Source organism: Ammodytes marinus (genome assembly GCF_949987685.1).
Source record: "Ammodytes marinus genome assembly, chromosome: 18".
NCBI lineage: Eukaryota > Metazoa > Chordata > Actinopteri > Uranoscopiformes > Ammodytidae > Ammodytes > Ammodytes marinus.
This window is the reverse complement of record NC_137222.1, coordinates 13159359-13173310: the sequence shown is the minus strand read 5'-3', so window position 1 is coordinate 13173310 and position 13952 is coordinate 13159359. Positions and strand designations below refer to the sequence as shown.

General features: G+C 43.1%; 1 protein-coding gene across 1 annotated transcript; it reads right to left on the bottom strand.

Annotated features, from left to right (window-relative positions):
* Window positions 1–106: 106 nt before the first annotated feature.
* Window positions 107–1333, bottom strand: rnf208 (ring finger protein 208). The gene has a single exon (XM_080046369.1). It carries the CDS (start codon window positions 1149–1151, stop codon window positions 369–371), a length of 783 nt encoding a protein of 260 aa, XP_079902495.1. The 5' UTR covers window positions 1152–1333; the 3' UTR covers window positions 107–368.
* Window positions 1334–13952: the final 12619 nt, after the last annotated feature.

Sequence of the window (13952 nt, the reverse complement as noted above, 5' to 3'; positions counted from 1 at the left end):
AGGATTCCAGTCCATACATAAAATACATTTATTTACTATTTATTGAACCAGCAGCATCCATTAGTCCCACACAGCATCCATCTGTGCTATTAAATATATAGAGATAACATCTGTGGAAGGATTTATTTACTGAATGTTTGATTGTGTTGTTTGTGTGTTTGTGTGTTTGTGTGTGTGTGTGTGTGTGTGTGTGTGTGTGTGTGTGTGTGTGTGTGTGTGTGTGTGTGTGTGTGTGTGTGTGTGTGTGTGTGTGTGTGTGTGCGAGAGAGAGAGAGAGGAGATTGGCAGGAAGGGTAGAGCTTATAGACGAACAGAGTAGTGGGGGAGGGGGAGGGGCCAACGTCATGCCTGCAGTGTCCTCCCCTTGTCTACATGATGCCACAGGAGGACAAGGGGTTGGCGATCTGGCAGGTGCAGGCCGACTGGCAGTATTGGCGCACAGTCTGGTAGCAGCTGCGGTCGGCCTCCCCGCCCCACTGCACGGGCCCGTTGGGGTCCGAGGGCAAGCGGCTCAGGATGCTGGTGTTGATGGCCAGTGCAGCCAGGCCATAGTCAGTGAACAGCACTGTCTCGCGCCGGCACGTGGGGCACGAGATGAACTTGTACTTGGGACAGGACTCGTAGAGGATCTGCAGGCACTCCTCACACACCGAGTGCAGGCAGGAGAGGATGCGGGGCCGCTTGCCGGTGAAGTTGTAGGTGTGACCGCAGGTGGGGCAGTCCAGGGGCTCGCAGGGCATGACGGGGCCCGACGAGGAGGACGAGGAAGTGGACGAGGAGGTGGAGGAGGAGCGCAGCACGTACTGGTTGACGATGACGTCCTCCATCTTGTAGTGGAACTGGTGGTAGCAGATTTCGTTGGCACTGGTTTTGCGCTGCGCCAGGTAGCTCTGCTGCTCCCGGCGCACCACAGGGACCGGCGAGGGCACCAATGGCCGGGGAGACACCACCACCATGTCCAGGGTCAGGTCGCTGCAGGCCTGGTTGACGATGATCTCGCCTTCGCCCCCGCCGTCCCACGCCACTCTGGGGGGCGGGGCATAGCGCGGCTGGGTGACAGGCACAGGGCAGTCTCTGGGGAACTTCTCCGACTGGATGATCTTGACAGTGTCCATGGGGATGGTGACGGGCTGACGCCTGAGGCAGGACATTCGCACGTTTTTGTTTCTGAGGTGGATGAGAGAGGGGGTGGGGGAGGGGGGCTGTGGCTCTAGCTCTACTCAGTGCTGGACACACCAATGCCTGGTTTCTGGGCAAGGGGAGAAAACAAATTTGGCTCTTCCTCAGAAGTCAGCCATTGGAGGGGACATGGGGACGGATGGTTGCCTCCATGTTTCCCTCAGTGATTCCCTCTCTAGCGTGTGCAGATGACAGCCTGAGTCTTTATGAGGGGAATAGAGATAGAGGAGTTCAGCCAGAGTACCACAATATGCAGCTCTTATTCGGTTGCTGCTGATATGTAGAGATGATTCAACCGTGCAAATTACAGTATGTGACCAGTGTTGACTACTTAAAGGTAGCTTTTCTTTGTGGTTTTTACTCACTTATGCTGATGATACTGTGCTGTCTCTGATAGCTATTTTCAGAAACGTATTTATATATATATTCACATACAAGGACAGTTAGAAGTCTAGCACAAAGACATGTTCTCACTCAGTGATAACACCAATAAATAATCTCATATGAACACAGTTGCTCATATATATACATACAGTAAAGGTTGGTGTAATTCACAGAGTCTGTGTGTGTGGGGGGAGTTTAATTCGGGCAGTTTCGAAAGGTCCAAGAGGTATTGTCTTAAACTATATCCTGTGGCCTGCCAAAGAAAACTCTTGCCATCTCAAACCAGCCCTTGCATGTGTTTCCTGCTTACCCCACGTTTAACTTCCTGTGTTTGGCTGCGGTTGTGTTGCACATCGACTCAAGTGTGTGAGAAAGAATAACCTCCAGTCTCTCTCTCTCTCTCTCTCTCTCTCTCTGCTCTTAGTCCAGTGTGGTCACGTAACCCTGTGTGACCCTCAAAGTGGCTTGTTGATAAGAAACAGGGAGGTCTTTAAAGTGTGTGTGTGTGGCTGTTGGAATGACTCCCTTCAAGCTCCAAGGATCCTGAATTCCTCAGAGGTGAAAGTCTTTTTTTTTTCTTTTTTTTTACTCTAAGACAGGCCTCCCAACTGAGCAGAACATGTGATAACAGTCTGATGGACGCTTCTGTGCTTGTCTCCCTTTTTCACTGGCTCAGATTTCAGAACTCGTACATGGGATTCCTTTGGTCGATCTACCTATGGACACAGAAAAGAGATGTATAAAACACATGAATTTCTGCTCTGATAAAAAAGATTTTATTCATTTGAATGAAACGTAATATGTAAAGTGAATGGAATACACGGTTGGTCAGCCTTTCACAAAAATATACAACAAATTTTAATCATATAGGTTTTCATCAAACATGCCTTTTTGGAAAGACTCTAAGATACTCCTTCAAAATGATGAACTACTGCATTTGATTGATCAGAATTCCTTTAAACCTTGGAATTGATCAGCTTTCAAGTTGACCTATGAAGACCAGTTTATCTGTATTTATCTTACAATGGAGGCCGCTGTGATGACTCACTGAGGTGAAGAAAAAAATGTATTGTTCCATTTCCTTTTTGCATCTTGGCCTTGGCCCAGGTGTGAGTCTGAGAGAGAGATAATTATCATGTCGCCACACGCTCCGGGGCGCAGCACCGAGAGCACGCCTTTCTTTTGACTAAACACATTTGGTGTGTTACAAAGTCGAAAGATTGTTTTGATATGTCATGAACAAAGGCGCGAGAATTATAAACAGAGCACACCTGTTCTTCTGAAGTATGGGCTGCCAAATGTTTGGCATTGTTAAATAAATAATTTATGGTTATGTTATGTTATGTAATGGTGGGGCTGTATTCCAGCACAAAAATATATTTATTTGCCAAGCATTTCTTTGAATTCAGTAAAGTGAAGATTATAAGTGTTGCGCTTTTTTCTGGTGGGCTTTCCTCTTACTCTTCTTATTTTAAGTTGATATCTCTTGATGTGAATCTTTTCAAGATAATACAAACATGTGTGTGCAAATCTCTGTGAATGGTTAACAACCACATTTAAAGATCCTTAAAAGTCATAACATGTTGAAAATCAGTTATATGGTAACCATAATGGTTAATGGTAATCATTGCTGGAAACTGCATAAGATAAATATAACTCATTGATTTAAAGACAAGCCCTGCCACGGTATCTGGTGAGCAGGTGGTTGTGAAACATTTTTAGGCCCTGCTCTTGTCATACTTCCTGCTTGCACTCAGCGCTCTGTAAACTTGTGAATTGCGTCAGTTAGACACTAACGTGCGTGGGAACGGTTTAAAAATTCGCATTGAAGGGTTTGTGTCATACTGTGTGGGTTAATGAAAAAGTGTATGGATAAAAAATAAATCTCTAGTTCAACCAAAACAATAGCAGCCAAACAGCAGAGGAGGGAGGATGACACATCTTTCACTCTGTGCTCTGCTGTCGACAGAGATGATTCACTAGAGACGAAAAAACTGAGTAGCTACTGCAGGAGGTGACCTACATGGTGAATAAGAGAAATAAAGAGAAAGAGGAGAGGGTGCACAGCTCTGGTCCTGGCTTCTATATATGGTTTGTTTAGACATGCACCTCTTGGTGGTTTCCTGCCCCCATCCTATGCTGAAGGTTCACCCCGAATGAAAGAGAGAGAGAGAGAGAGAGAGATGCACCTAACAGGCGGAAGTGCTTAAGCCCATTGCTTTCACGTGACGCAGTGAGCCGTGTTGGGCAGGCAGACGTTTGTTTACCCCTTTATCCTTTTCTCCATGAATCTGTTGACATAGCACACATAGCTCCCTGCACTCAGACTCACAGAGCTGATAGTCATCATCGCTCACAATCTCACCAAATGTGTTCCTCCAGCACTGCAGTGCTGCAACACTTGTCCCAAAAATAGCTGCTGTTTCTTTTTCATCCTCTTGCAAATGCAGTCTGCATTATGTTTGATACGGCTCAGCGTTTGAAGGAAAATATTTTTTTCATTTAAACATCTTGATGGGGATTTATTTATGAGATGGTGATACATGTTCATGAAGGGAATGTCTAACACAATCATCATTCAAAATGTTTATATAATGGCCTTTCAGGTACAGGCATTAACACCAAGAAGAACAACTGTAAAAAATCTGGCAGTTATTTTTTAGTATGAATCCCTTGGAATCGTAAATTAAGAAAAACAATTATTAAAGTCATTGACTGCTACAGTATTTAGGCCTATCAAGCTGAAATATATAAAAAAAAAAGGTATTTTTTGTCATTTTAAGATCATCAAAGTAAAACATAAAAAAATGTCTACGTTATGATATCAGTACCTGAAATAAATAAATATCAGCTCAAACAAGTTGTTGGTCTGGTGGCATAGTAAACTATATTATATATTGATGCTTTCCACCTCTAAAAATGGCTATATATGTGCAAAAGTGTGACTTTTTGAATTTAAACTTTGCAATGGTTTGAAATAGAGCTAGGCCGATATGCTGATATTACCTTTTTGCAGATATATGTATTGTTTGAAATAAATAATAAAGAATGGCAGCATAGAAATGATACGGAAGGTTTAGAAACGATTTTGTTATGACATCATCGCAGAGTATAAGCAATTTGAATCGAATGTTTGAAATATCTGTTTATTTTGTATAAAAAAAAACATTAAATATGACTATCCACCGATACATCATAATCAGATCCTCACAAACTCTCAAACAGCGATATTGTTGCTTTTGTTAGAAACTCATATAACCACGAGCCCCACTTTCTCGCAGATATCTGTGTCTGTGACACAGTTTGTGGCTAAAAACAGCATGTGAAAACATGTCTGCCTGATTGTGGCAGCAGGGGTCGAATTGATAAAAGCAAGCAGGCTTCATGAGGAGCCTTTGAGCCTTGGGGAGATGAAGCAGCTAAAATTACCCTCTAATTTGGTGACAGTGCTATGAAAAGGGCTGATAACTGATGCAGGCTGTCTTCTGATGGGCCAGCATTGGCGCAGACTCATCCTAATCAACAGAGCCCTGTCTGGTTATGTAAGGAGCTCATCCTCCGACCACACCACCATGTTAACACAGTGCTGCAGCTCTCCCACAGTCTTGACATTGGAAGCGTTTGTGTGTTTGTGTCAATAGCTCTGGGCCCTGTCCCTGCAGATGAATTATAACACTAATGAAATCATGGCAGGCATTTGACCCCGTCATTGCGAGGAGGAAGAGGAGAGCTGACCACAGAGATGTCAGAGGAGTGTGTCTCAGCAGCAGCAAATTCCTTATACCATTACACGCACTGAGCATGAACACACACACACACACACACCAGAACATTCTCACCATCAGACGACTCCCTATCACGTACACAGCACCACCCTGTACATTCCAGGAGAAACGCAGACACACAGATAACAGACAGACACGAGACACTGAAAGGTATATTTTTGAAAGTGTTTGCTATCAGTCCCGCATGATTTATCTCTGACTGGTTAAACCGACACAAACACTCACCTGAGTGAGTGAGTGAGTGTGTGTGTGTCACAAACACTCACCTGAGTGAGTGAGTGAGTGAGTGAGTGAGTGAGTGAGTGAGTGAGTGAGTGAGTGTGTGTGTGTGTGTGAGTGTGTGCAAAACACACACACACACACACAGCTGCACACGAAAGAACATTCCTATCATCATCTCAGACTCCCACCATGTTCCTTCGTCTATTTCACACACACACACACACACACACACACACACACACACACACACACACACACACACACACACACACACATATATATAAACACGTCAGATTCTCATGATCACACTGGATAGATTCCACCTGTGCAGATCTGAGATCAGAGGAAGGGCACCATGTTCTGAATGAGTCATCAGGCCCTGCATCAGCCTGCCTCCCTACCTCTCTCTCTCTCTTTGCTTTCAATGAATGTGTCTATCTATCTATCCATCCATCCATCCATCCAACTATCTATCTGAATGTCTGTCTGAATGTCTGTCTGTCTGTCTATATACCTATCTATATTTCCATATTGCTGTGTGTCTTTCTGTCTGTCTGAACAATTTGGACAGAACAGACAGCCTGGGTCTTTGTGCCCCTACACCACCTATCAGCACTATGTCAGGTATTCCAGCAATGTTAAGATATGTATCCACATTCATGCTTCGGCAAAAAAAAACATTCCTCTCCACGTCCCTCTCCTTCGGACCTGTGTGGGATATTATGTCGTGTTTTGTATTGCATAACATATAATATGACCTTAGTGTGATCTGAGGACAAATCCCCAGATTTACTGTATGTTTGCTGGCTGCAGCTTCTCACTGGAAAACACTGCGCTTACATATTCAATTAGATGGGGAAGGATTTGAATACAGGGGGAATTGCAAAAAGCATATTGAGTGTGCTTGTGTGTAAATGGCGGATGGAATTCTGTGTATTGCTTGTTTTTATGTTGTGTTTCTGTTTGACTTTTTTTTTCATTTCTCAATGGGTTTTTACTCATATTTATTTTCTGAATTAAAGGGATGGATTCTCCTCACATACAACACACAGTAAGTTGATATCAAACTAAGAGATTTAAATAGGTTTTCACATGATTTAAATCCGATTACTATTTGGCTTTGATTATCACCTTTACATTCCAAAGGCCACTGTATGATATATGTTTGTGCTGCAGAAAGTGCTTACTGAGCATGTGTGGAGAGGTGTTGTTTTTAATTCATGGCAGACATCGGCCATTTTGCTTTGCAATTCATTACAGCCAAGTACTCTTTGTTCTCGTAGCTCTTGCAGAGCTGCACACAGGCAGAAAAATAACAGCCATTAGCAGGATCGCTCTGCCTGACACGGACCTCATGGAAGATTTATGGGGGAAGAAGGTTCAGCAAATGTCCAGGTTTTCACTAGAGATAGCGACTTTATTGATTAGGATGTTTTTAAGGAGCCTCTCTCAGCACATGCTTTAAGGTGGACGGCACTGTTGATGTCGTCTGAGCTGGGAGTCAGGAGGGACTTGTGTGTGTGTGTGCCATTATGCCAAAATATTTGGGCCGTGTGAGATGGAGCGGCTCTAGCGTGCTGCCTCAAATGTGGGAGGGGTTGCTTGTGCGGGAGCAGCAGTTATGCAATCGCAGCATGGTGTGTACCCAGCAGCACTCTCACTGCAGCGCCAATGTATGGCCAATATGGAGATGCCTCAGTGTTGCTGACAGCGACAGAACAAGCCGTTCCTGCCCTGTCCCTATCCCCCCCCCCCCCTCTTCCTCTGTCTGCTGTACAGAGGTCTGGGAAATGTCATAACCGCTGGAGACATGTCGCCCCTGAAGATATCATCCATCCCAAAACTCACACATCATCACAGCCTATTCACAGATTCCAGTCTATGTTTGTGTTCGGTGCAAAAAGGTGGGCGTGCAGGTGTATGCCCTGTGCATCTGTGTGTGTCTCCATTCATGCATTCATCCTTCTGTGTGTGTGTGTGTGTGTGTGTGTGTGTGTGTGTGTGTGTGTGTGTGTGTGTGTGTGTGTGTGTGTGTGTGTGTGTGTGTCTGCAAAATGGACGGCTATGATGCAACAACCGTGTAAATCCCATGCTTAACGTAACGAAGCAAAAGGCCACCTCTGTCAATTCGATTCCCCGACAAAGAGAGCCAGGAAGGTTTAAAAAAAGCGTGAGTATGAAACCAACACAGGCTATAGCCACACCTCACACATCCAAAACATACAGAACACACAGGTATACGAAGACACACACACACCTCAGTATCATTTCAGACCCGCAAAGCCGTTTTTCTCATCCTCACCTGTCTGCCTATACGCACTTGTTTCGTTCCAGTCTTTTTTTCTTCTTGCCACCCCACTCCGGTTCCAATTGCTGTCGTTGATGTTGCTCTGCGGATAAGATAAACCAAGACGCTCAGTCTCCCTCTCTTTGTTCGGCGGAAGTCTCAGCAGACGGAGGATGCTCTCTCCTGTCCATTTGATTCTAGCAGCAGGGTGAAAGGCCAAGAGGGAAACATGGAGGAGATGTAAGATGGAGGGAGGCTGTTACAAGGTGGATGCGTCATGTCTCAGGGTGCTCCACATCCCTCGTTCCTCTCCTCCTCTCCTCTCCGGCACCTTTGTCCTTCACTCTCCCTCCCCTGCTTCTTTTTGTCCTCCGAGCTGTCTGTGCTGAGCGTGTCCCTCTGGTCTTGCGTTCTCCATCCCCTCTCAGATATATGCAGCTTATTCTGTGCGCTGACCTGAGCGTCTGTGCCGTGTCTTCCTTCTCTTGTCTCTCTCACTTGTCTTTAGCTGCTGGCTCTCCAGGTAAATCTCTTCTTCTTCTCCTTCTCTTTATCCCTCTGCTCTGCTGTTATCTCTCCTTTTGGCTCAGCTGCCGTTCATTGCTCCTCTTTCTCCTCTGTCTGCTCCAGTCAGTGCGCTTCACAGTCACACATGCGCAGTGTTTTCACACATACATGCACACTCACACACTCTCCCTCTCCGTCTATGTGCTTCTGGCTCCCTCCTTATGCATGGGGCTTGTTTTGCCTGCCCACCCCCTCCTCCTCTCTCTCTCTCTCTCTCTTTCTCTCTTTTTCTCTTTCTCTTTCACACACACTCCCTCTCTTCCTCTCGATGGTCCCTCTCGCTGCAGCACACACTGCAGTGCCTCTGCAGGCAGGATCACGTTTTCTAGACGCCAGAGAAAATATTTCAGCCAATGAGGAACGATAACCCCCCCACCCCCACCCCTGAAACACACGTATGCACACACACACACACACACACACACACACTCACACACACACACACACACACACACACACACACACACACACACACACACACACACACACACACACACACACACACACACACACACAGAGACACACACACATTGTTAAGTACACCAGCCAGGCACACAGGAAATACAGGAAGCTGGCGCAAATAGATCTAATCTTGGCAGAGCAGCACATCTGAAAGGACAAGAAAAAGCATAAATTCACTCACAAATTATCTGTCCATCTGGCTGCTGACTTGATACTTCGCAAAACAAATACATCATATTCAACGCTGCAATGCTTTCGTACAAGGCTAGCCTCAGAGCAAACATGTAAACAACATAGCAGTGAGGTATTATTATATACAGCTCCGGGAAAAAAAAAATGTAATCTTTATCTCTACATTACTTAATGAAAATGCTCTGCATGACAATATTCTCATTATGAATTTGGTAGAAATGTTGTCAGTAGTTTATCTTATAAAACAAAAATGTACATTCTACTAAAACATATGCCTCTTAAGAGTAAAACAAGAGACACTGAAGTCTGAACATTTGGAGTGGATTTTTTCCAGAGCTGTACATATTCCTCCTTGGGACTCTGAGTCCTCAGAAAAACAGACTTGACTGCTTAACTGAAGAAATTTTTATAAATTCAGTCGAGGCATCATCCAGAACAGCACACCACAGATCACAAAATGCAGTGATGTTACATAACGAGGATTTTGATAAGTTTTGTATCTCTGCTCAAGCCTTCCGTCCGGCTGATAACTCATCCTCAGATCAAAGTGGAAAAAAAACAACAGGTGATTTTTCAATTGATGTAAGAGTCTCATGCTTACATAATGCGGACATTATATGCATAATATAATGAGAAGCAATATAGCAATAAGCCACACGGTAAAACAGAACATCTGAACACCTAATATTTCCTGGTGGAGTATGTGCTCAACACATCATGACACAATATCATTTCCTCAAACTGCTGCTATTTGGATTGCAGGTTTTTTTGTACTCTGTTACATGTCCTTTACCAGGCAAAATTGTATATGCAACTGAAAATGAATATTTCTATTTATAGCATTAAATATTCCCAGGGTTGGGCAGTAATTAAGGGATAGGATAATATTTCACTCTGTCCCTTTTAAGCAGTTTTTCTGGGTTATTTTACACTATTACGTAAGTTTAAGTTGATGTAAGTGTAAGGTAGCAAGTAAATTGAAAATGCAGTTTCTATATAGTTGCTAACTAAGCCCATTATATTACTATATTACTTCAACATTTTGGGGTTTTATTCAGCTTTGTAGTCTTACCAGGAGTTTGATGATCGAGGGTCTCAGTGGACACACTGGTCAGAGATGAATTAGCTTGGAATTGTGGGGAGGCAGCTAGCCTAAGCTAAAGAGGAGTACAACACACACACTCATTAAGTCCAAGGTCATCCAAATAACATGCCATGAATCACCTGGTTTGGTTAAGAGTTAGTGGGTGTGGGGCACTCGAGGGGTAGTGGTTAGAGCGTCCCCGTAGAGGCTCAGTACTCTTTGCAGCAGACCAGGTCGAGTCTGGCCCATGGTCGTTCTCTGCATGTCATTCCCCTCTCTGCCCCGTTTCATCTCTGTCTCACCAAACTATCAATGAAGCTTGAAAAATGCCAAAAAGTTATCTTTTAAAAAAAAGTGTTGGTGAGTGTCTGAAGACAGGAATTCTGTATAGCTGCTTGAAGACAGGGCTAAAGTTAAGCTAGCTGTTTATGGTCAGTTAATGCCTCCAACTGAATTTTCTTTCCAAACATGTGAAACACAAAATATGCAGACATGTGGTTTTGGAGGTGTGCGTGGAGTTTAAAAGTTCCTTTGACAGAGATGTGCTCAATGATTAAAGTAATGAGTGATGTAACTTTTTGTTTTGTAAGTGATGAGTAAAGTTATGAAATGACTTTATGAGCTATTGATTCAATGTGCAAAGAACATAAACACTGCTAATTAATAAGCATAATTCAAAGAACTAAAACACCACCAGCAATATTAAAATAGATTATAACACTCATAGACTCATATTACTCACCTAATCTGCTTCCTTAGAATTATTTGGGTGTGGTTTGATCAGATTTTATGGACAGTCACCCTCGAAACATTAGCAAACAACTCCACTATAGCCTACTTGACGGTTACGGTTCTGTAGTTAGACGAACCTCAAAACAATAAGTGAGGAAATGTACAGTGTACAAGACTGAAGAAGAGGTCTGTGTCTGCCTGTTGTTGAAAAACCTTGGACCAAAAAAGGAAGAGTGTTGTGTTTACTACCATTAAATCATGAGAAGCAGATATATTCTGTAGATATGGCAGGTGCGACTCCTCAGGCCACTCAGCCACGTGCACGTTTTTTTTTAAATGTGCTGGGTGACAGGTTGCGGAATTCAAGGTTATATGCTGTACTCATGATTCAAGGAAAATCTAAATGTTTAAAGGTAACACTGAAAACCATGCAAGAAAATGGAGGGAGTGTCTGTACCACCTCCATTGACGGATATCTTAAAATTGTGAAGTAAATGAGGGTATGACATAGCCTGGCACCGCCCGCCTACTACTTCCGCTCAATTTTAATTTCCCTTCAGTAGTCAGTCTGGGTGTGCGGTATATTCTTAGGTTTTCTCCGGACAGATTTCTGCCGGTCCAATCAGCAAACAGAAGGAGTAGCTCAGAAGCCGGCGCATGACATGGTTGGTTGGCAGATCCAGAGTGGCACTGGGCAGATCCAATAGTTTTAAACTTCAACAGACACCCGCCTTCAAGTGAGTTAACGTTTGTCAATTGAGCGATTCCAGACCTTCTGTACAAATGAAATGAAGTACGATGGTCTGGTAGAACCAGGCTAGGTACAACAAAGACGAACACCACAAATTTGATCCCTGGCATGTGGCAAAGCGAGTGTCAAACAAACTGGTCACCGCAGCTAAAAGGAGCGGAATGTGAAGGCCAGGGAGAGAGGATTCCATCCATTATAAATCATTTTGTGGTGGAGTGCACAAGGTGTTGAAAGAGGAGTGGGTATCAGTAATACAACATGTTACCAGTCGACACGACTGGCCAGAGAACAGGCACTATCACTAATGTGCTCATAGCCCCTTGATGATGTGAGCCAGAAAAGCAGGCTTTGGTTAAGGCCTGGATTTATTTGCACTTAATTATTAAGGGGCTATTTTTCAATTCCAGGATGTAACTCAGATATTTAAGGAGTTTGGAAGGGACGTCGCTTTAGCAGAAATGTCCTTGTGCAGCTGCTGAAATGGCCAGCAGAAAAACTATTTTTCACTTAATATAAGAATGCTAACCTAAAAATAAATATCCATTCAATTCTAGCCTACACTAAATGTAGGATTTTTGCCCATCTGATTTGCGGACTGATATGCAGCACTGCATCGAGGCAAGTTGCCATAGTAATACATGGCCAAAATACACTTAAAAAAGTGCTGTGTAGCATATCAGTCTGCAAGTCGGCAGTGAAAAAATCCTAAATTTATCTTACAGTTGAATGGATTTTTGTTTTTTAGGTAAGCATTCATACACAGTATGTGCCGAAAAAACTTGTTTCTGCTGGCCCCCTTTGCAACAGTACAATGCTGACTTGCCGACTTCTCCCCCAAACTCCTTAAAATGACTGCGCTGACCCCCATCTCCGTAAGGTAACAGACAAACAATGCATGCGTACTTAATACTAACACACTTCAAAAATACTGAACTCTCCCTTTGAAAGAACAGTTATTTATTCATCCATTCTATAATTTTATATTCTACTTCCTCAAACAATGACTAACTGTTATTCTAGACAAATATCTTCATATTACAGAGGGCGAGATAAACGTCCATTTTAACTTCTGACTGATGTGTGACAATCAGTCACCAGGCGGACCAGTATAATAACTGCCCAAGGTAATATTGAAAAAGATATGACATAATATGCAGCTGATGGATAATTAGGCCGGGGGTAAAAAGATAAATCTACAGAGAGCAAAGGCTGCAAGGCTGCAAGGCCAAGGCCGAAATCATAAATCATTCAACCTCGAACCCAGGCCTACAATAGTTCTTAGTTTACATTAACCACAGAGTTAGTGATCAGAGCGAGATAACATGTCATAATGGAATGAGTTGATTAACAAGCTTTGTGGTAGATAAAGTCATCATGTGTTTTTTGGTTTTCCAGCATTTATTGACACAAAGTATAATCTACCTCAATAAGAGCAGATTTTGATCATACATTGAACGTCAGAAAAATAAACAGCAAAGCAGTGTCATGCACTTGGACTAGCAGAAACTACTGTGAACCACCAGAGGGAAGCAACGAGTCAGACAGTGGTCTAAACCCATCGTCCCTGAGATGTTTTTATTCATTAACACCTAAAACAACATACAATGAGGTGCAACAAAGTGTCAGAGCCCATGGACTTTGATCTCACAATATGTGAAAGAACAGACTCATTTAGAACAAGGTAGCAAATACAGTCATTACCAGGAATTATAAAATCACAGTAATTGTGATTCAGTTTTACTCATGTAGTAAAACTGAATCACAAGTAGCCAAAGCCAAAGGCATTCCGATTATTTGACCATGTTAACAATGACAAGGACGTGTGCAATCATCACAAACTGGGTAATAAATCACAGCTACAATGGGCAGTGTGAGTGGTCCCTTGTTAGGTCAAGACAAGCATGAGTCTAGCAGCTGTTCTGTACATACAGTAGATCCTCTTGCCTTCGCTGATTATGGTTGAAATCAAAAACAACAGTTAAGACGGGAAAGAAAACTCATGTTAACACTGGAATACTTTCATCTGTACTGGAATAAAAAGTGATGTACTTTAAAATAAATGTACTCCAGACTTGTGTAGAGAAACGGTATTGAATAATTTTGAGTTTTAGACGGGCATGCTGGAGGAGTTATGTAGCCATACAAGGTACAGTAATAATGATACAGTACAGACATTTTTTTTATAATCTTATCTAAGAGGTTTGTGGGCAACAGTTCATGTGGTCATAATTTACATTCTTATAAAATACTATCACTTTAACAAAGATTACACTATCCAAAAAGGGAAACAGGCGTTGTCGAGTTTCT